The 23,810-nt window shown below is 43.3% G+C and overlaps 1 protein-coding gene across 3 annotated transcripts; it reads left to right on the forward strand.

Moving 5' to 3' along the window:
* Positions 1 to 1,526: 1,526 nt before the first annotated feature.
* GTF3C6 (general transcription factor IIIC subunit 6) lies at positions 1,527 to 11,812 on the forward strand. Of its 3 annotated transcripts, none has more exons than XM_053304628.1 (6): positions 1,527 to 1,941; positions 7,687 to 7,767; positions 8,181 to 8,244; positions 9,170 to 9,214; positions 9,331 to 9,441; positions 11,053 to 11,812. In XM_053304628.1, exons 1-6 carry the CDS (start codon positions 1,891 to 1,893, stop codon positions 11,352 to 11,354), a joined length of 654 nt encoding a protein of 217 aa, XP_053160603.1. In that variant the 5' UTR covers positions 1,527 to 1,890; the 3' UTR covers positions 11,355 to 11,812. The 3 variants fall into 3 exon arrangements, with proteins under 3 accessions (XP_053160603.1, XP_053160680.1, XP_053160529.1); XM_053304554.1 differs by having other exon boundaries at positions 1,537 to 1,941; positions 9,328 to 9,441; XM_053304705.1 differs by lacking the exon at positions 7,687 to 7,767 and having other exon boundaries at positions 1,529 to 1,941; positions 9,328 to 9,441.
* Positions 11,813 to 23,810: the final 11,998 nt, after the last annotated feature.

The raw sequence follows: 23,810 nt of genomic DNA on the forward strand, positions 1-23,810 counted from the left end.
CCTGTGGGCTTCTAGCAGCATCTGGTGGGCCACTGTGTGAAACAGGATGCTGGACTAAATGGGCCTTGGGCCTAAACCAGTAGGGTTTTTCTTATGTTCTTATCAGCAAACTTCTAGAACAACTTTTGTGGGAAGAGTATACACGTAAACAGGTGGAACTATTTATTTATTTATTTATTTATTTATTTGTATCCCACTTTTCCTCCATGGAGCTCAAAGTGGTGTACATGGTTATTTTTATCCTAACAACCCTGTGAGGTAGGTTAGGCTGAGAGATATATGACTGGCCCAGAGTCACCCAGTGAGCTTCATGGTTGAATGGGGATTTGAACTCGGGTCTTCCCAGTCCTAGTCCAACACTCTAACCACTACCCTATGCTGGGTCCTACATAAAAGGCACAATTTAGCTGGGTGTGGTTTGTTCCGGGGGGGGGGCAGCATAAATACCAGAATGTTACAGCCATTTACATTGCTCCACCCCCTAAAAAAACAAATTGGACCCCACAATGTTTTTAACCCATTCCCAGTCATGGGAACATAGGAAGCTGCCATATATTGGGTCAGACCATTGGTCCATCTACCTCAGTATTGTCTTCACAGACTGGCAGCAGCTTTTCCAAGGTTGCAGACAAGAATCTCTCTCAGCCCTGTCTTGAAGAAGCCAGAGAGGGAACTTGAAACCTCCTGCTCTTCCCAGAGAGGCTCCATCCCCTGAGTCTCCCATTCATATGCAACCAGGGCAGACCATGCTTAGCAAAGGGGAAAAGTATTGCTTGCTGCCACAAGACCAGCTCTCCTCTCCTCTGTTTCAGGCCATTCTTCGACATTTGTTTTTAATGGGAAATGGGTTAATAAAAGTATAATATTGGGAAAATTTCAGTTCTCAAGTATTATCAGTTGTCTCTAATGCATCCCACTATTTTGAGCATCCAGTTTGATTTTTTAAGGAGTAATCCCAGCCCATTCTATTCCAGCTTTTACACTTTCCCTTTTCCCATGACTGCTCTACCCTAAAACGTCCATGCTACAGCTAACCTTATGACATTGATACCATTCAAAGTAAGATATAAAGGTAAATTTCTTGTTTGTTACTTTGTAAGGTACTAGTGTCATAAAGCTACCGGAGTTTTCGACACTTTAGGACTGAAATAAAAGGCCTGGACAGTTCAGATTCCTATTGCCTTTAAGTTATTTCCTTTCCAACCCAGCCTCAGTGTTAAAGTCAATGGTTTATTTTAACAGGGTACAAGCCTGATAGCCAGGGAACCAGGTCTCCTAAATCCAGGGTGTGTGTGTGAGAGAGAGAGAGAATGAACGAACTTTGCACAAGCTCAGAATTGCTCTCTGCTTTATCTTTAGCTCAAATTAAGCCCGAGCTGAGCTGATGTACATATAAATCTGCCCTGTACTATTATAAATTCCCTAAGACCAGCTAATGACAGCAGTCAGTCCATGGAAAGGGTGGGTGATAAACCAGTTGGTTTATACTGAGGGTTTTAGTACGTGAAAGGAGAACGATGCCAGGCACACAATGGCAGCAGAATGAGGGAAAACAAGTGCCTCCCTTTCCCCTCGCTGCCGCTCTTTGTAGATCAGCAGAGGGAAACCCCAACTCTAGACTGAAACCCTCCAGCACAGCGTGAAGCGTCCCTGCATTTTCAGGCGGCTTAGGATTTCGGATTTTTTTTTATTTTTTGCCTCCATCGCGAGCTCTTTTTCGCTCGGCTGCGAGTGAACCAAACAGCGGCACTGCGGCCTTCCCAGCGGCGGAGGCACCTCGCGCTCGCAGTCGCCGAAGAGACCGAGAGAGACGCAGCGGCGGGAGGCGGACCGGCGTAAAATGGCGGCCGGGAGATCACGTGACCACCCTTGAGGCGCTGCTGGGGTGGTATGGAGGCCGCCAAGAGACCCCAGGAAGACGGCGAGGAAGTGGTGGTGGAGGTGGGTCGGGGGCGTCGGCGTCTCCCTGGGAGGCTGCTGACATTCTACCCCTAACTAACGGGCGGAGTCGCGAACTGGTCTTGGGCTGCAGGCAGGCGCTTTTGGGCTCTCCTCTCTGTGCAGAATAGCTGTTGCTGACACACAGAAACAATACGCCTGGTCGCTGCCTACTGGGCACACTGTGGCTGGAGTCCCAGGTGTTTACTCGAAAGTAAATCTCGTTTCCGGAATGTGCGTAGGCCAGGGTCTGCAGCCGTGCAGCAAAATCTTCTGTATTATATTTACTTGGAATTAAGCGTGGCTGCGGCTGCTGCTGGGTTCAAGAGACCTTTTGCTCCCAGGTAAATGGACATGCGATGGCAGCCTTGAGCCCGTTGTCAGTTTTTAGCACCACGACTTAGCTCAGAAAGTTGTGAAATAAAATGAGTGTCCTTGAGCATGTGTAGAGTATCCCCCATCACTACATCAGCGCGAAGTAGCCACTAACTATTCTCACACGTCTGTGGTTTTGAATTACTTTTTAATATTATTATTTTATTATTTCTTGTTTACACAGTCAGACAGGTGTTATTGACTGGTTTGTTTTATCCAGACATCGAGTCCTTCCCAAGGACCTGGGATGCCAGGATTTTATTGTCAATTGTTATAGATACCGTCGCAGAATATAGGCTGTTCCCAGTAAAGCTGCTTTTTGTAATTGGCTGGTGGTGATTTCTGTGGCCCCTATGGTGTTGAGGTGCTCTTCAAGGTCTTTTGGAACTGCACCCAGGGCGCCAATTACCACTGGGATTATTTTGGTCTTCTTCTGCCACAGCCTTTCAATTTCAATTTGTAGATCTTTCTATTTGGTGATTTTTTCTATTTCTTTTTCTTCTATTCTGCTATCCCCTGGTATTGCTATGTCGATTATTTTGACTTGTTTTTCTTTCTTCTCGACTACAGTTATATCTGGTGTATTGTGTGGCAGATGTTTGTCTGTTTGTAGTCGGAAGTCCCATAATATTTTTACATCTTCATTTTCTACCACTTCTTCAGTTTTATGGTCCCACCAATTTTTGGCTACAGGTAGCTTGTATTTTTTGCAGATGTTCCAGTGTATCATCCCTGCTACTTTGTCATGCCTTTGTTTGTAGTCAGTCTGTGCGATCTTTTTACAACAGCTGATGAGGTGGTCCACTGTTTCATCTGCTTCTTTACAAAGGCGGCACTTGCTGTTTGTGGTTGACTTTTCTACATTTGCTCTTATTGCATTTGTTCTTAGTGCCTGTTCTTGCGCGGCCAGTATTAAACCCTCTGTTTCTTTCTTCAAGTAACCATTCTTAAGCCATTGCCAGGTCTTGGTGATGTCTGATTTTCCACTTATATTGTGCAAATAGTGACTATTGGCTTATTTTTCCATTTTTCTGCTCGGTTCTTGACTTATTCTTTCTTGTAGGCCTGCTTTGTTTCATTGGTGTTGAATAGTTTCGCGTTATTGACCATTTGAAGTGCATCTTCTTGATATATTCTTCAAGGCCTCTTTTCCCCTCCTCTACTGTTTGATGGACTTGCAGCATTCCTCTTCCACCTGAGCTGCGAGGGAGGTATAGCCTATCGACATCACTGCGGGGGTGCAGAGCATAATTGATGGTCATTATTTTCCTGGTCTTACGATCTAGCGTCTCTAGCTCTGCCTAGGTCCAGTCTATTATTCCTGCAGTGTATCTGATGACAGGTATAGCCCAGGTGTTTATGGCTTGTTTGGTGTTCCCACCATTGAGTTTGGACTTGAGGATTTTTCGGACTCTCCTGATGTATTCACTTCCCATTTTTCTTTTAACTACAGTGTGTGCGATGTTATCAGCCTGGAGAATGCCCAAGTATTTGTAAGGTTCTTTCTCTTCCAGGTTCTTGATCTTGCTTCCATTGGGCAGTTCTGTTCCTTCTGTTTTTCTTATTTTCCCTCTGTTCATTATTAATGCAGCACACTTGTCTAGTCCAAACTCCATTGCTATAACGCTACTGAATATACAGACAGTGTTTAGCAGTGATTCGATTTCTGACTGGGACTTTCCATACAACTTCAGATCGTCCATGTACAGCAGATGGTTGATTTTACTTGATGTTTTAGATGTTTGGTATCCGAGGCCTGTTTTGTTTAGTATTTGTGAAAGTGGAGTCATGGCGATTACAACAACAGAGGGGATAGTGAGTCCCCTTGGAAAATGCCTCTTCTAATGCTAACCTGTCCAAGTGTCTCGCCATTGATTGTTAACTGTGTACTCCACATCCTCATTGCTTTTTAAATAAATATCTGAATGTTTTTGCTGACACCAGTTGTTTCTAAACATTTTAGTATCCATGTGTGAGGCAATCAATCGGAGGCTTTCTTGTAGTCAATCCATGCAACACTTAGATTTGTTTTTCTTCTCTTGCAAATTTCTAAAATCATTTTGTCAATCAGCAGCTTGTCTTTTGTGCCTCTGGTGTTCGGGCAATTTCCTTTCTGTTCAACTGGGAGCTGTTTGTTCGTTAATAAGTGTTGCATCACTTCATCTGCTATTATTCCAGTTAATAATTTGAACATGGTTGGCAGGCAATAAACCATCTGATCGGTCTATAATTACTTGGAACTGCACCTTTTGCTGGGTCTTTCATTATGAGATGAGTTTTCCCAGTTGTTAGCCATTGTTCAACATCACCGCCTTGCAAAATGTGATTGAACTGTTTTGATAGTTGTTTATGAAGGCTTGTTAGATGTTTTAAGCCAAAAACCATGCAGTTCGTCTCCTGGCGCAGTCCAATTTTTAATTTTCTTTGCTCTTTCACTTATTAATTCTGGTGTTATTATTAGATCTTGCATTTGTTTGTTACATTTTTTGACCTCTTTCATCCGGCCTGCTTTTTTATTATAATCTATTGGATTGTCCCATAATTTCCCCCAGAATTGCACTTTCTTCTTTATTTGGTGTTTCTACGTTTCTTGCAGTTTCTCCTTCTATGCTTTGGTAGAAACGTCTCTGATTCGACTGGAATTGGAGATTCTGCCTGTGTTGTGTAATTCTGGCTTCATATCTGCTAATCTTCTTTGACACTGCTGTTATTTGCTGCTTGATTATTTCCAGGACTTCTCTAATTTTCCTTGAATCTAGGTGGTATTTTTGGATCAGATACTGTTTGGTGTTTTCATTCTTCAGCTTCTTATCTTTCATATCTTTCAATTTACTAGCATCTGATCTAAGCCTGGCGATTTTATTTTCTAATCTAATCTTCCATTTAGGTGATGTACTGCTTTCTTTTTTGACAGGTCCACTGATCTTATATCCGAGCTCTTGTGTTGTTATTGTTGCTGCACTGTACATTAGTTGGTTTGTTTCTTGCAAATTATTGGTTGTTATTTCTGCAAGTGCAGCATTGACATCTTTTAATGCCTGAGCAAGTTGTTTTTTGGAAACTGTTTATAGGGCTGGAAGTCGAACTCTGGTGGCTGTTTGGTTCATGTGCTCAGTTATTTTTTGCTTTTAATTCTTCTTCCATATCTTGATCCTGTGTTGCTCTTTGCAGTTCTTCCAGCTCAACTCCTGTGAATACTTAATTTCTTATTATGAATCTTCTCTGGTCTGCTAGCCTTTGTTCTGTTATTTCTGTATCTGGATGCTTCTCTTTCCAAATTTGGTACATTCTTTTAAAATAACCTCTTCTAGTTGGACTAGACTTGTAATAGCAGATCATTATTTCCTTGTTGGCATTTTTCGTATATTTTTTTCGGTTAAGCGACGTTTCTTCCAGTAACTTTGCTGTCTTCAGCCCTGGTTGCTCAACTGAAGATCCTGAGTCCTGCTGCCCACTTGCCACCAGATGTCCAGGGACTATAGCACCTGGTGCGGTCCTTGTTGACCCGGGCGACGACCGATCTGGTATAGATTTATTAAAGTTACGTCTCACCATATTGTTGATGGGAGAGGCACTCTTTGTCTGGCTCCTCTGGTGAGACCTGTCCAGTATGGTTGGACCTCTGGCATAGCTCTCACCTTCCTCAGAGCACACAAGCCCCACAACCACGCCAAGGTAGTGCCTCACTGGGGGATTATTATTATTATTATTATTATTATTATTATTTCAATTTCTATACCGCCCTTCCAAAAATAGCTCAGGGTGGTTTACAAGGAGAAATAACAAATAAATAAGATGGCTCCCTGTCCCCAAAGCGGGGTCACATTCTAAAACGAAACATAAGATAGACACCAGCAACAGTCACTGGAAGTACTGTGCTGGGGGTGTATTTAAATGTTAAATATACATATAATTTATGTATATTTAAATACATAAATATTATGTATTTAAACACATCTACACAGACTCCTCTCTTATTCTTCAACTGAACCATATGCAAAATCTTAATGCAAGAGAATGTGGAATAGCTACTACTCATCTTAGTTTATAAACAAGGTGGAGAGGATCTACATTGGTTAGCAGCTCTGAAGTGGCAGTACAAAAACTACAATACTGTAGCAGAGTTCTTTATTGCTGGAGTTAGTGTAAAACTAAATGACTTGTTTGAAAATATAGATGTGAATGTGTCTAATTTTCCTTTGTCCATCAAATGTGTGTTTATAAAGTGTGGATTAGCCTTTGCCTATGTGAATGCATATTTGTGATTAGGTTTAGCCACTACAGAACCAGGAGCTGGTTCTTACTATAGTCTGTTTACATGTCCTAAGTCACTGGTGAGAGTAGTGAGTGGTTTGCAAGTCCACCAAGAAAAGATAAGAGAGTTCTTAAAACATGAATTGTGAGTAGGGTTGCCAACATTTCATTGGCGGAATGAGGGACACAAACACATATAAAATTTTTTTAAAATTCAACAATTTAAAATCAACCACAAAATTAAAACCAACAAATTTGTAAAAAGCTGAAAAAGCTTGGGTGAAGAAATGGGTTTTCAGATGTTTTTTAAAAATAGCCAGAAATGGGGAGGATCATATCTTAGTAGGGAGCGCATTCCACAATTCCGAGGCAGCAACCGAGAAGGCCCGTCTCTGTGTAGCCACCAGACGAGCTGGCGGTAGCTGGAGACGGACCTTCTCAAGTGACCTCAATGGGCGGCGGGGCTCATAGTGAACAAGACGCTCTCTTAAATACCCAATAACATTCAATATGTTATTGAATTAAATGCTTTTGAATAATGCCAGCATTGTTATTATTTAGAACACATTCAGGTTATACCATTTTCAACCAAAAACTTCTAAAAATAGTTTACATAGCAAAAGGAATAAAATGCCCCCCACGGCAAGTATTTCACACTGCCACTGTTTGCCTCCCCACCAAAATGCGGGACAAATGCTGTCCCTATAGGGACCTGAAATGAGGGACGTCCCACGTAATGTGGGACATATGGCAACCCTAATTGTGAGACTTGAAATATATTATTATTTGGTGGTAGCTGCAAACCAGCACTGGAGTGAGTAAGATGCAAATAGCTTCTATTGCATTACAACAAAATTTCCTACAGCAAAGTGAGATATCTGTTTCTTGGCACATAGAATGGATAAACTGGAGGCAGCAATGATGGTGCTCTCCCCTAAACACTACAAATATGGAACTAGGCAAATGCAATGGAGAGGAGGAAAGCTGTTACGTGTTTGTGTTCTTGAAGAGAGTGGCTGTATGGCAGCAATATATATTCAGGGTAGGTTCTGTCTGAAAGGGAGCTTGAGCCTGTAAATATATTATTTAAAATGTGCTTCATAAACTTTGTTTTCCCAGGAACAGTTAGTCATGGTGGAACTGTCAGGAATAATTGATTCAGAGTTTTTGGAAAAATGTGAGAACAAATGCAAGATTTTGGTGAGTGTGGTTAATAGAAACTTATGTTTTTGCTGCTTTGTTAATGAGAGTAATGAAATAAATGTATCTTATTCAGAACCTGAAGAAACTAAAGCGGTTGTTTTGATGGGCTTCTTCATGGTGATAGGTACAGATGTAAACAGATGATGTGAAGCATGCTCATGTTTCTGTTTTGCCACATGATAGTAGAAAGCTATTAATTGTCACATCCCACTGTAGACAGACACTAGCAAAATAGGTGTGTGTCTTATTTGCCCACAACGGTGTATATGAGGACAGTAATGTAGGAAACCTATCATATGAATTGTCCATTAGCTGCAGAGACTTAAAAGTTCTCTGAATCAGACTTGTGTAGAAGTAATTCATGTTTAACCTTATTTCTGATGAAAGTGTCTGTTTCCTCTTCTTTGTAGGGAATAGACACAGAGAGGCCCATTTTGCAAGTAGACCGATACGTCTTTGCTGGGGAGTATGAAGGTAAGAAGACATGTTATAGGTACACTATTATTTTCATATGCCAGGATCCAAAGAATCATGAAATTAGTTCTATTACCAAAGAGGGCTTTTTTAGCTTACTGTCCTTAAGGAAAGTAAGCTTATGAGATTACCCTGCATTCTGTCTGTGTGTCCGTGTGTGTCCTGTCCCCTTTCAACTTCGCAGTGCCTGGACCAATATGAACCAAATTGGATACAGTTGTAGGGACACCTCAGTGGCATCGTTTGTGATGATGTCATCCACCCCAATTCAAGATGGCAGGCACATGGATGTTTGAGATGCAAGTGGGCTAACTTGTGGACTGCCTAAGCGATTTGAACCAAATTCAAATCAAACCGATTTGAACCAAATTTGTAGTGAGTGACACATAGGGACACCTCAATGGCTGAAGTGAGTTAACCTGTAAGGATGGTAATTATCAATTAAGATTTTAGTTAAAGGAAAGTAGGCAGTTTAGTACTTACCAGAACAACTTTCTTAGCTAATTTTCTTTAATAATAACAATTAAAACCAAAGTCACATACAAGTTTAAAGCTACCAAAATCAGAGACACAAATTCAAAACCAATATTAAAATTGTATTGTTGGAATCATATCCCAGTTTCAGATCCCAGTTTGAGAACTCTAGCTACAATTAGCCAGGATTATCTGGTTCAGACACCAGACCATCAAAACATGACTAACTTCCAGAAACTCAACACGGCAGTGGAACAAGTATCATAACTTCTCCCCTCGTGCATGAAGGGAAGGGGTGGAGCACGCATACACCTAAGGCTAGGGGATATCCCATGAAATCTAGATCAAGTCTTGACTCCGCATCACACCTGGAGTGGGCCTTAGTCTTGGAAGCCTTGTTAACATTTAGCCTTGTTAGTCTTGTTAACATTTTTTTTCATCTCTTCCACAGATACTCTTGGTACCTGTGTGGTGTTTGAAGAAAACAATGATCATGGTAAGTAGTAAACGATTTGTATCTAATATTCTCAGAAGGTCAGAGACAAAAATATTAACATTTCAATGAATAAGGATTACCACTCAAAATTGGTCTATAATTTTTGTTTATAGTAGATGCAGAAGGTAACCAAAAATTACAGCTAAAGTACAAGTGCCACACAATGAAGAAGCTGAACATGACACGGACACTCCTAACTGAGAAAAAGGAAGGAGAAGAGAATACAGGTGATTCCTAGAACCTTCTTAGTCCCTCCCCCCGTCCCACCACTTTTTCTATACTTCTCCTATACATATACTGGGTATACCCACCAAATTCACACGCACCATGTTAAGGATGTGTACAAAACGTTTCATGAACATCTGGGTGGGCTTAGAGCAGGCTCTTTAAAAGGCGGGCGGCAGGTCTTACCTGACACTCCAGGGCCACTCAGCTGCCCGAGTGTGGTGCTGCTGGGATTAAACACCCCACACCTGGCTGCAGGGCTCCTCCCAGCAGCCCGCGGATGGCATCGGCACAGAAATGGCATCTGTGCATGCTTGGATGACATTTCTGTGCCAATGTGAACTGCTGGGAGGAGCCCTGCAGCCGCATGTGGGGCATTTAATCCTGACAGCACTGCACTGAGGTGGAGGAGGGAGGTCATGGAGGGGTAAGACCTGCCTGCCTCCTTTTTAAAATGCCCATTCACCCCCGCTGAAACAATTCGGTAGGGGCAGCTTGAAGCATTTTGATGCCTCGAAATAAAGGTGTTGAAACGCTTCGTGCACATCCCTACTCCATGTGTGAACAACTCTCCATATATTAAACTGCATGAAAACTATACACCAGTCATTTCTGGAGATTAATACAGTTGTGTGTCAGGCTGGTCTTGTGGTAACAGCATGACTTGTCCCCTTAGCTAAGCAGGGACCACCCTGGTTGCATATGAATGGGAGACTTGATGTGAGAGCACGGTAAGATACTCCCCTCAGGGGATGGAGCCGCTCTGGGAAGAGCAGAAGGTTCCAAGTTCCCTCCCTGGCTTCTCCAAAATAGGGCTGAGAAAGACTCTGCCTGCAACCTTGGAGAAGCCACTGCTAGTCTGGGTAGACAGTACTGAGCTAGATGGACCTATGGTCTGACTCAGTATATGGCAGCTTCCTATGTTCCTAGGCAGAGAACAGGAGCAAAGATGCCTTTGAATCAGGCAAGCACTTCTAGCAAGAAATATTTCAATAATTCAATAGCTCAAGCTCAAATGGTAGTAGTTATAGTCATTCTTACATTTGCCGTTGAGCCAGTTTTGAATTTTAGGCTGTCTGATACAACAAGTTGCCATTTGTTGTATTCATGGTTGGAGGATATCATATGGACACATCCACATCCCCTGTAAATAATCTGGAGGTGAATTATATGCCTGACTCTCTGGTTGCTGTTATCCCTAAATTTGCGAGTAGAGTTTCTCTCCATGTTTGGTCATAATAGTTGTGAAGATTGCACTATTTCTAGTGCAGTGTTTGCTCAGCACATGTATACAAGTATTACTTAAGTATTGCTGTATGGTTCATCTTTAAAGTGTGTTAATGATTATGAACATAGCACCATTAATGTATGTGGTGCTTTACAGCGCAACAAAAACTCCTCTGCCCTGAGGAGCGTACATATTTTATATTTTAACACTGGGGAAGACAACAAAAGGGAAAGAAGAGATTAAAAGGGAGAGACAAGGGTAAAAAGAGATGAATGTAAAAACTTAGTGAATTTCATTTAAAAATCAGCCCGTTTTAGAATTCTCCCCACCATTCATTCCTTTCCTGGTTTATCTTTCTCTCTTGTTTTTGGTATTTCTTCGACAGGTGGAGGAGTGGAATGGCTAGAACTTAAGGATAGAGACTTCTCATACAGCAGACCTAACATGATTTGCAACTTCTTATATGAAAAAGAAGAGGAGACAGTTGAGTCCCAGGACAAACTGGCAGATGAGTCTGAAGGAGAAGCCGGTGACAAAGGAAATGTTGATCAGAAGTTTGAACCTGAGATACAGCCCAGCATTGAAATTGATGACTCTGCCCCTCCTTTGGACACCATAGTCTCTGAAGCAGTGGACTCTCCTTCAGTGAACACTGAGGATATTATTCTAGATGATTCTCCGCATTGATGTGAAGTCTGTGGATGAGATGTGACAATGGGAAGAGCTGTTTTGATATACTAATGTGTTAGAAAACTCTATATGAGCTCTGGCTTGGATACATAATGAATTGGAAAACTGGACCCTAAAGTTGTATGCCAGCTATGCTGGAGTAATAGCTTACATCCTAAGAACAGTGTATCAAGTCCACTTGTCTTTTTTCAACCAGCAGACTAGCCACTTTTGAAATTCAAGTATGTTTCAGAAGCAGTTTGTGCAGCTGGGAGTTGCTGTTCAAAAGGAAAATAAATAAATCTTGTTAGATATTTGCATGCCTTTGAACATGCCTACCTGGACTCCTTTGTTTAATGTTCCTTATGGTATCTTATTACCTCAGAATTGTAAAGAGCCAAAGACAATGTCTGATGAAGAAATAACATAAGTAAATTCCTGATTCTCCTCAAGTTAATAAAACACATATTTGTACAGTTTAGTTGTACAATGTCTTTGTAAAATGTTTTGCTATTTATAAGCATAATGTTGGATTCAAACTCTTATGTTTACCTATATAGACAAAGATGTATTATTTTCTTATTTTATTTTATTTAACATATTTTTATACCGCCCAAAACTTACATCTCTGGGCAGTTTACAACAAGATAAAAACGAAAGTTAAACATTAGTTAAAAACAAAAACATGAAATTTAAAACAATAATTTAAAAATTTTAAAACAATATTCTAAAAACATTAAAACAATCAAAACAATATCAATTAAAAGCCTGGGTGAACAGATCCGTCTTTAAAGACTTTTAAAAAGTTTTCAGCGATAGGGAGGCTCTTATTTTACTAGGGAGTGCATTCCAAAGCCTCGGGGCAGCATCAGAAAAGGCCCATCCCTGAGCAGCCACCAGATGCGCCATTGGCAAATGCAGACGGACCACTCCGGATGATCTCAGTGGGTGGTGGGGTTCATGATGAAGAAGACGTTCTCTTACATACCTAGGGCCCAAGTTGTTTTGGGCTTTATAGGTTATGACCAGCACTTTGTATTTTGCCTGGAAACATATCAGCAGCCAGTGTAACTCCTTCAATACTGATAGTAATATGGTCACTCCTAGATGACCCAGAGACCAGCCTGGCTGCCACATTCTGGACCAACTGTAGTTTCTGGACAACGTACAAGGGCAGCCCCACATAGAGCGCATTACAGTAATCCAGTCTGGAGGTTACCAGCAGATGTACCACTGTTTTAAGGTCATCTATCTCAAGAAACGAGCACAGCTCGCATATCGGCCAAAGCTGATAGAAGTCTCCTCTGGCCACCGCCTCAACCTGGGACACCAGGGAGAGACTTGGATCCAGAAGCACCCCTAGACTGCGTATCTGTTTCTTCTGGGGAAGTGTGACCCCCATCCAGAACAGGCAGATCAAAATCGTCTCTCGAGTTCCAACTTCGCACAGTGAGTACCTCCATCTTATCTGGATTCAGTCTCAGTTTGTTATCCCTCATCCAGCCCATTACCACCTCCAGGCAGGCATTTAGGGAGGTTATGCCCTCTCCCGATGATGCTGACATGGACAAATAGATTTGGGTGTCATCAGCATACTTATAGCACCCTGCACCAAATCTCCTGATTATCTCTCCCAGCGGTTTCATATAGATGTTAAACAACATCGGAGACAATCGTGCCCTGAGGGACACGATACAAAAATTCAGATTTTGAAGAACACAGTCTCCAAGGGACACCATCTGGAACCTGCCTGAGAAGTAGGCCTCTCACCCCCAACCCCCTCAGGCGCTCCAGAAGGATACTATGGTTGATAGTATTGAAAGTCGCCATGAGGTCCAAAAGGACCAACAGAGTCACACTTCCTCTGTCAATTCCCTGTTGGAGATCATCCATCAGGCCAACCAAGGCAGTCTCCACCCCATAGCCAGCCCGAAAGCCAATTTGAAATGGGTCAAGATAATCAGTTTCTCCACAACTGTCTGTAGCTGGGAGGCCACCACTCTCTCAATTAGCTTGTCCAACAGTGGAAGGTTGGAGACAGGCCTGTAGTCACTCAGCTCTGAGGGATCCAAGTTAGGCTTCTTCAGAAGTGGTCTAATAATTGCTTCCTTAAGACTAGGAGGCATCCTACCTTCCCTCAGAGACACATTTATAATCTCTACCAGGCCTTCTACAACAACCTCCCTGCCAAATAGTATAAGCCACGTTGGGCACGGGTCAAGAGGACAGGTGCTGGGCTGCACCGTTCCAATCAGCTTGTCCACATTAGTGAAGTGTTCTCTTTGACTTGTAGCTATTGTGCAGGATGCATTCTCCCTCTACTTTGGTCTAGCCTGATTTTTTTCTGTGCATAGGGCAACTAAGTAGCGGGAATCTCGGGGTGAAGCTAGGGGAGGAGGGCCCAAGTACACTGCTCTCCCCAGCAGCCCCTCAGAGTGAGGGAGATAGTGAAGAAAATCAGGAAAGGTGGAGCTGGGGTTCCCTCAGGAGCTGAGGTCTAAAGTTCTTTGAACCCATCCGCTCAATTATAGATGCACCCCTGCTGGAATCTGAGCCATGGTTAGAAAGATACTGCTTAATCCATCCTTATTGAGTTTGGTGATTCTTTATTGGGGAAAGATATAAAATGTTATCAAATATATATATTACTAGTATTTTAAAGCCCGTTATAATAACGGGCGCTAGCCTTTTTACCCCCCTTTATGTGTTCTTCATCTTTTTTTTCTTTGTGTGTGTGTGTGTGTGTGTCTCCTGTCCCAACCTCCCTCCTGCCCCACACTCTGGCCTCTCTTCCTCCCCCTCCCACCCTGCTCGCACCCTCCCCTTCCTGTCAGCCTCCTGCCCAAGTCCATCCTGCCACCCCACTCCCTCTTGCCCTTCCCTTCCCCCTCCCCCTGCTTAACTCCCTCTTGCCCTCCCCCCGACCCACTCCCTCTTGCCCCACTCCCTCTTGCCCTTCCTCCTCCCCCCTGACCCACTCCCTCTTGCCCTCTCCCCTCCCCATGCCCCACTCCCTCTTGCCCCTCCACCCTGACCCACTCCCTCTTGGCCCTCCCTCTTCCCCCCCTGCCCTACTCCCTCTTGCCCTCCCCGTGCCCTACTCCCTCTTGTCCTCCCCCCTCCCCCCTCCCTATTGTCCTCCTCCCTGCCCCAGTCCCTCTTGCCCTTCCCCCTCCAACCCTCCCCCTCCCCCCCCCGCAACTTTACTCACTGTTTTGAACGCGACGGAGAAAGGAGCTCGCAAGCAGAGCTCATTTCTCGGCCAAGCCTCTTCCCGGACTGTTGCATTGGGCGTAAAGGACGCCCAGCGACAGTCTGGGCAGTGTCTTTGCCGAGAGAGGAGCTCTTTTCGTGAGCTCCTTTTTCCTCGGTCGTCGGGGTTGGTTATTCTTTGGGTAAGGAGGTCTCGGGCAGCTGGGTGGGTGATTGGCGGCGGCGGCCGCGGAGGCATTTTCGTGGGCCATGTTGGCCCTTGTTCATGTGTGGGGGAGCAGGGAAGGCGGGATCGGGCTCCTGGGAGGGCGGTTGGCGGCGGCCGCCGCGGTGGCATTTTCCTGGGCCATGTTGGCCCTTGTTCATGTGGGGGGGCTGCGGGGATGTCGGGCTCTAGTGCGGGGAAGTCGGGCCCCAAAGTCCCCCCCCCCGGCCGGCTTTAGCAGCGACTCCAGGCCTCGGCGGCAGCTCCGCCACCACCTCGGCCGGCTTCCCCCGCCGCCTCTTTCCCCTCCACCTCTTTCCTATCTTCGCGGCGGCCGCTTCTGCCCCCACCACCTCTTTTTCCTCCGCCTCTTTCCTATCTTCGCGGCGGCCGCTTCTGGCCCCGCCGTTTCCCTCGCCGCCTCTTCCCGGCTTCTTCTGAGCGGCCGCTTCTGGCCGCCCAACATGGCCGCCGGGTGCTGGCGGTCGTGCCTCCCTCGGCGTGTTCTGGGCATGCGCTCCGCGCATGCCCAGAACCGCCGAGGAAGGCACGAACACACGCTTGGTGTCCATCCACGGACGGACACCAAGCGTTTTATTAGAGAGGATTAAACTCCTTTTCTCCTTGGCAGGTTTAAATATTGTTTGGATTGTTGGAAGTAAAGGACTTTGCGCTGTCTCTTTGCCTCAGACAGTGGAGGACAGACTAGTAAGTCAGAGGGCTAGAAGGTCAAAGACATTTGGTCATCACTTCCTGATGCTCTGATGCTATCCCTTTGAAATGTAGATTGCTAATCTTAGGGGATTCAACTTCCTTCCTCCTCCTCTCTCTTGCTACCTGGCTGTTGACCTTGCAACATGGCAAGTCTCTTGCCCTGCACCATATGTGCAGAGAAGATGGTGAATCCATCTGCATCCATTTAGATAGATAGATTAGAGATCCTAAATCCTCACTTTCCTATCTAGAATGGAGTTCCTTAATAAATACCTTTTATATTGATTTGAAACTAGCAATTGGCTCCAAGTTACTTTACTCTTAGCACACATGCATGCATAACTAAATCCGCTGTGTTTGTGCCTCTGTGCACTCTGCTATATTGAAAAAGGGATTCTCTCACCACAGAGAATTTCCAACATGGAGAGCTTGTATAACTTGTGAACATTGATGCACCTTCTCCCTCAGTGCTAAAAAGAGCTCAATGACATGTTGCTAGTACAAAAGATTGTGCAGAAAAAAAGCCATTAACGTTAAGATTTTGGTTTCTCGTTACAACCTGCTTTAGTGTGTTAGCTATTGTGAATCTAAGTTTTGCAACATCCAATGTGAGCAAAATAAATTTTCAGACTTTTGTTCAATGTGTAGGGTTTTTTTCCATGGTTTGGTTTCTTTCCACTCTGCGCAGTGCATAATATTTGCCAAGCAGGCCTAGCCTGATTCTAGAAAAGAGTTTGCTTTTTTTCTAAAAACAAAAACCAAAACCAATCCAAATAAGCACAGCAAAATTATTGTTGGCTTTATACTGTTTGGTCTGGTTGAGTACCATGTATCTTGCTGACCCAAGGGCAGATTGAGTCAATAATGTTTTTGTGTTTGTAATTAGACATTGTTTTAAAATTAAGAAGTACTCTATGTTCCAGAATAACACCACTCCATTCTTTGATACATTAATACTTGGGCACAGATATGTTGTTTACATACTGTTCTATTTAATATTTTATGCAAGTTTTTATAATCAGGAGATATGAGGAGGCAAAAAAATAACTTCTCAAATATTTGTATTCCCTGTTATTTTTTACAATAGTTTTAATATTATTCTGCACTTCAGTGTCTTATTTTGTAGGTTAAGTATTGATAACCACCAAAGCAGAATAATCAAAACAGAATAGTTAATATTGAAAACCAAGGAAATTTTTTTTAAAACCCACAAACACTGAGGAAATTAAAGTAATGATGTAATTGCAGATTGAGTGGAGAAATCTATCTCCACCCCTTTTTTATAACCAAGAGTTAATTTGGTGGTCCCTAGCTTGTCAGGAGGATAGTGAAACAGGGTCCCCCACTAACAAAGTTTAGGTTTCTGTATATTTTGTGATTCCGCAGATGCAAAAAAATATTTGTAGGAAAACGAAAAAAGAAAAGAAAGCCCTAAGCCAAAATGGCTTAATGAGGTCAGAGCAACTTTATTGTCCTTCAGGAGGCACAGAATGCCGAAGGTGCCTGATTGGAGGTGGGAGAAAAGAATAAAAAACAGGGTAGGGTTCTTACTTTTTTGTACCACCCTTCAATATTTCCAGGGCAGTTTACAAAAAGAAAAAACAGCAATAAAGGCCCTAGCAATATATAATATCTGGAATGTGTGTGTCAGTGATATGGAATTGTTTAATTGGGATTGTTTAATTCAGGCCTACAAATAAATGTCTAAGAGTTTGATTCAAAGTTTGGGCTGCTGAACAGCACAAAGAGCCACTAGGCCTGAAATGAAGAAAATTATTTGAGTTGGGGAAAGTGTTCAAACCCGGAATGGGGGCCCCTCTCAAGAACGTGAGATAGGAGGCCAGAAATAACAAATGCCAGAACCTGTCGGGAAATAGATAATATAGGTATGCACAAATCCATTAGACAAATTCCAAGATACCGATAGCGGGTAGGGTCAGTAGAAATGTCAAATAGTAACTTATCTTCTGAAGACACTAACTGCATCACTGGAATGTTTATGTTTAATTACCTATGACATGTATTGATAGCTTTACTGATATGCTTGTTTGCTTGAAACCTATATAAACTGGCGAACTGCGCAGCTTAAATGTGCAGTACCAGACAGATTCTCTCTGACTGTACTCGTGCCTTTCATGACATGAAAAAAAGCGTATTTTGAGCACACATCCTTGTTGCATTTTGACGTACATTCAGTCAGGCAACAAGTCATATTGCAGGAATTCAGTCTAATCCTCTTTGGTCTGGCTTTATTCTCTATCAAATGCGATAGAAGGATGAAAACAAGGGGCTGGATCAAACAGAAAGGCTAGATTCCAGAGGATTTTCTCTGCAACATCAGGACTAAGATTGCACCCCCTTACCTTAATTCACTACCACCCCAATCCAAGATGCTGTAAGAGTTCTGGGGGGACTTAGTCCGATCATTGTAAAGCTAAAAGATCTGGAAGTGTGAATTAAACTATTATCAAAGGAGACTCAGTTGCAAAGAAGGCAGAGCCCCCAACAATTTAAAGAATGCTGATATGAAGGTGAAATTTGTATTTTGGGATATGTGTCCACCCAACTTTCCATATACTGTGGGGAGAGAAAGGCCACTATACTCCCCTCTCACATACTATGCCACCTGGGGTCAGGTTTAATTGAGCAGCTTTCTGCCATTTGCAAATCCAAGGCTTGTTCTTATAACCTTTATGGCATTTTAATAAAATACATATTTTGATAGATGAAGATCTATAAGATTCAAAACTTGTTTTGTAGATTTTCTCCTGACAATTAAAAAAAAAAATCAAAGATAATAGGTAAAATGTGGCCATAATTTGGAAAACAGGATCACATACTGTAACTTAAAATATTTGGTACCTCTTTCTTATGTTGTAACATAATGTTTATAATCACAGTATTAATCTTGGGTATTTTGATTGCTTTCAATATGATTTAATTTAATCTGAGACACTGTTTTCTCCCATGCTTTAAAACCCTAGCTCTCCATTGATTGTGTGACCCAGGAATGTGATGTTCAGTGATTTTATTGCAAATACAGTGAGGGAAATAAGTATTTGATCCCCTGCTGATTTTGTCCGTTTGCCCTCTGACACAGAAATGACCAGGCTATAATTGGAATGGTAGGTTTATTGTAGCTGTGAGAGACAGAATAACAACAAACAAACCCTCAAAAGCCCAGTGCCCAAAAGTCAGCGATGGATTTGCATTGTAGTGAGGGAAATAAGTATTCGATCCCTTCACAAAAGATGTCTTAGTACTTGGTGGCAAAACCCTTGTTGGCAATCACAGAGGTCAGATGTTTCTTGTAGTTGGCCACCAGGTTTGCACACAACCTAGGAGGGATGTTGTCCCCTTTGCAGATCCTCTCCAAGTCAGAAAGGTTTCAAGGCTGATGTTTGGCAACCCGAACCTTCAGCTCCCTCCACAGATTTTCTATGGGATTAAGGTCTGGAGACTAGCTGGGCCACTCCAGGACCTTCATGCAATTCTTCTTGAGCCACTCCTTTGTTGCCTTGGCTGTGTGTTTTGGGTCATTGTCATGCTGGAATACCCATCCACGACCCATTCTCAATGCCCTGGCTGAGGGAAGGAGGTGCTCACCCAAGATCTGACGGTACATGGTCCCGTCCATCGTCCCTTCGATGCAGTGAAGGTGTCCTGTCCCCTTAGCAGAAAAACACCCCCAAAGCATAATGTGTCCACCTCCATGTTTGACGGTGGGGATGGTGTTCTTGGGCTCATAGGCAGCATTCCTCCTCCTCCACACACAGCGAGTTGAGTTGATGCCAAAGAGCTCGATTTTGGCCTCATCTGACCACAACACTTTCGCCCAGTTCTCCTCTGGATCATTCAGATGTGCATTGGCAAACTGCAGACGGGCCTGTACATGTGCTGCCTTGAGCAGGGGGACCTTGTGGGCACTGCAGGATTTCAGTCCTTCACGGCGTAGTGTGTTACCAATTGTTTTCTTGGTGAGTATGGTTCCAGCTGCCCTGAGATCATTGACAAGTTCCCCCCGTGTAGTTCTGGACTGCTTTGTCACCGTTCTCATGATCATTAAAACTCCACGAGGTGAGATCTTGCATGGAGCCCCAGACCAAGGGAGATTGACAGTTATTTTGTGTTTCTTCCATTTGCGAGTTATTGTGCCAACTGTAGTCACCTTCTCACCAAGCTGCTTGGCGATAGTCTTGTAGCCCAGTCCAGCCTTATGCAGGTCTACAACCTTGTCCCTGACATCCTTCGACAGCTCTTTGGTCTTGGGCATGGTGGTGAGTTTGGAAGCTGAGTGATTGCTTGCTTCTATGGACAGGTGTCTTTGATACAGGTACTGTAACAAGCTGGGATTAGGAGCACTCCCTTACAGAGGGTGTTCCTCATCTCAGCTCGTTACCTGCATATAGTGAAAAGACACCTGGGAGCCTGAAATCTTGCTGGTTGATAGGGGATCGAATACTTATTTCCCTCACTACAATGCAAATCCATTGCTGACTTTTGGGCACTGGGCTTTTGAGGGTTTGTTTGTTGTTGTTCTGTCTCTCACAGCTACAATAAACCTACCATTCCAATTATAGCGTGGTCATTTCTGTGTCAGAGGGCAAACGGACAAAATCAGCAGGGGATCAAATACTTATTTCCCTCAGTGTATGTTTCAGTAGAAGTGTTTGCAATGTTAGATTAGACATTGATTTTAACAGAATTACATGTTGAAAAAGTATATCTTGAAATTTTGCTCCCTTCTATTGATTAGAGACAGTACAGTATATGTCATATTGTGCAGAATTGTCATATATTCTTGCAGTGCGGTTTTAGGGGCTCAGATGACAAGTATCTTTTTTTTGTATGTAAGGCTTTTTTTTTTAAAGTGAGAAAAACGCAACACTGCTGATCAGTAATACACTTGTCTAGAAAGAATCTGAAAAGGCCTTTGTGCCAAAGTACTGATTCAAGCATGATTTCTGCCAAAACTTTTGAAATGTTGCTTACAGTTGATATCCAGCATTGCCAGAAGGCTTCCTGTACTCCCCTGTACAGGACATTCTAGAAACCTTTGTTTTTGTTCTTTGTTCTATTTTTCTTTTTCTTTTTCTTTTTAGTTTGCTATGTATGATGGTGCAATCCAGTCCTTGAGCATAAAGATGAACCACACTAAGTTCTGTTCTCAGGATATACCACTTAGTTCTGTGTGCTTAGCTTGTTTTAGCAATGTGTGGTTTTGAAAGGAAAAAATACTGATGGTGTGGGAAGTGAAGCACAAAGCAAATAGTAGTTACTTATATAATTGCAGTCCTGAGCATGCTTAGTTAGGAGTAAGCCCCTAGTGGGCTTGCTTCTGAGTAAATATGCGTAAGATTGGACTGTAATGATATAGTAATTCCAAATAAATGTGAATCAGTGCAATGGATGTGCACAGAACCATTTGGTGCTCCATTCAAGCCAGTTCAGAGGGGGGCGGGGGCGTCTCCTTACGGGGCAGAGAAGGCACTGCCTACCTGCCAACCCCGCCCTGCCCCTTTTCACTGGCGCTCTTCCAAAAAGCGGGTGCACAGGGCTCCTTGCAGCTGGGATCAGTGTCGCCATGCAAACCGTGCCGGCCGTTTGCATGGCGATGCTGATCCCAGCTGCAAGGAGGCATGCTGCAGCCCTGCACACCCACTTCTTGGAAGAGCACCAGCTGGGGGAAATGGGCAGGGGCTGGCAGGTAGGCAGCACCTTCCTTGCCCCCTTAAAGTGACCCCCCGCCCTCCCAGGAGTACACACAACCAGTTCTGTGCACATCCCTAGTGTAAGTATCATTGCATTCAGTTGGATTCACTTCTGAGTAAACATAAGATTGCAGCTTCTTTAGGCCTAGGCCATAAAAGCAGTGACATTAAGCTAGTTACAGCCACAATATTCACAACTCAGCTTCTAAATTCAGTTAATGCCCTTGCATTATCTAGCTTAATATTAACAAATAATCATGTTATTTATTATTGGCTAAGCTATGGAGGTAGCAATTCCACTAACAAAAATATCTTGTTTTCCTGGATTTATAGTCCATGCCATTCTGAAAGCTTGGGGCAGATAATGGTACATTTAAAAGAACATATTTGTTTTATTTACAAATGTATAAATTGAGCATTAGATGGAGTGCTCTGCTATTTCACTTCAAAGTCAGGAACAGGTTACATCAGTTTTCTAAAGGGTGAAACCCTTCACCTCAACTTGGTTTCTTCAGTTCTCTGTCCACCTTCTTCATTCCAGATTCTCCAAAACTGTTTGCTTCACCCTAGTCTGAAAATAGCCGGCTGGATGAGGAGGAGGAGGATGGATGGATGGATGACAAGTGGGTCTTGGTGGCTCTTCTGTCCTGTCCTTTCCTCCGCCTCGTGAGCCATTGGGTTGCAATTTACCTAAAAAAAAGACTAGGCCAACTAGTATTCATGGCCAGAGGTGTAACTATAGGGGGGGCAGGGGGGGCACGTGCCCCGGGCGCCATCTTTTCTGGTCACGTGGGGGGCGCTGCCATGACAAAATATGTATATATATATATATTTGTTGTTGTTAATACAAATGTTTCCTGCTCAGTGCAGCAATGCTGCAGCAGTCAAGGGAGCGCGTCAGCGCCCCCTCCCCCACGAGTGGTCCCTTCCGCACTGCCCGCGCCCCCCCCCCATTGCTTTGCTGGCGCCTGGCGGCCAGTCAGTGGCCTGGCTTGGTGGCGGCGGCGGGCGCTTATGAGGAAAAACCTAAGTATAATGTAGTATGTTGGGGGCGCGGGGGGGGGGCCGCGGGGGGCGCCATTTCAGTGCTTGCCCCAGGCGCCATTTTCCCTAGTTACGCCTCTGTTCATGGCTGCATATTCACTGCAATATGTAATTCCATTTGTTATAGCTAAGACACAGAGGATTACATTCCAACAAAGTTTATTGTGAAACATTGCAAAGCTCTGAAGTGCATTTTAGTTTAAGCACTTCTCTCTTGAATCCTATTTTCTCATGTACTACTGGTAATATTGTAATGAGAAACAGAAGACCATTAAAACAAAATATCCCATTAAAACACAATAAAAGATTGACTGACCAGATTATTTTTTATTTTACCCTAAATCCTGCCCCCTCCCGCCCCAACAACTAGAGTGGATAGAAAGTGTATAACATTGCTTGTTGCTTCCAAAGATTAAGCTATGGTGAATTTCTAAGGAGAGAGAACATTATTATTATTATTACATTTATATTCCGCTCTTCCTCCAAGGAGCCCAGAGCGGTGTACTACATACTGAAGTTTCTCTTTCACAACAACCCTGTGAAGTAGGCTAGGCTGAGAGAGAAGTGACTGGCTCAGAGTCTCCCAGCTAGGATAGGATGACTAGGGGCCACCCAAAGACACACATCTGTATACTCCCTCCCTACATCAGTTCTTTTTAACGAACTTGATACATCTGATTTTTTTAAAGCTCTCAAAGGTCAAGTCCTTACTGAGCAGCTGCTTGATGGATGTGTGTGTGTATTTATTTATCTTATTTTGATACCGCCTGATATGTACATTTCTAGGTGGTGTTCAAAATTTAACATATTTAAAAATCACAGATTAAATTACATGACAATACAAATAGAATAAAATAGTTATTAAAACAAATTATTAAAATTCTAATTACAAGCCTGTGAAAACAGGAGAGTCTTGAGGGTCTTCCTGAAAACAAACAGAGAAGGAGATACTCTTATTTCAACAGGGAGCCTATTCCATACATGTGTGTGTGTAGGTTTTCCTGGCAGAGTAGAATGCCTGAGTTATCTCCTAGGTTTTGCAAGATTAATTCTCAAAAAGAGTACTTTATGTGGGAATTAGATACTCATCCACAAATGAAATACATCAGTCCCTGGCCACATTTTTTAAAAAACAAACAAACATAGAATAAGGACTCTTTGACATCCAGAATAAATTATTTCTGAGTAGTTCCATTGAAATTAATGAGATGAGTTGTCAATTTATAGGGATGTGCATGCGCTGGCTCGGTGTCTCCCCTGGGATGTGCATGCTGCCGCCGCCGCACAGAAACTTCAGGGAAGAGCACTGCAGCCCTGTGTGGCCGTCTGGAGAGTGGGCGCCACTGGCAGAAAAGCCCTGGGACAGGGACAAGAGGATAAGGCGCTCTTTACCTGCTTTTTCAGAGAACTGCTCCCCCACCCCTGTACGTCCCTATCAACTAACATCCCATTAATTTCAAATATAATTTAAAGGGGACTACTCAGGAGTAAGTCTTGTCAGCTAACATGAGACAAGATACCCTTTAGCTCCCACAGCGGAACTAGATCTAGGAAATCCAGGTATAGGAGTTAAATAATTGTTTAGCA

The sequence above is a fragment of the Hemicordylus capensis genome, chromosome 1 (genome assembly GCF_027244095.1).
Source record: "Hemicordylus capensis ecotype Gifberg chromosome 1, rHemCap1.1.pri, whole genome shotgun sequence".
Taxonomy (NCBI): domain Eukaryota; kingdom Metazoa; phylum Chordata; class Lepidosauria; order Squamata; family Cordylidae; genus Hemicordylus; species Hemicordylus capensis.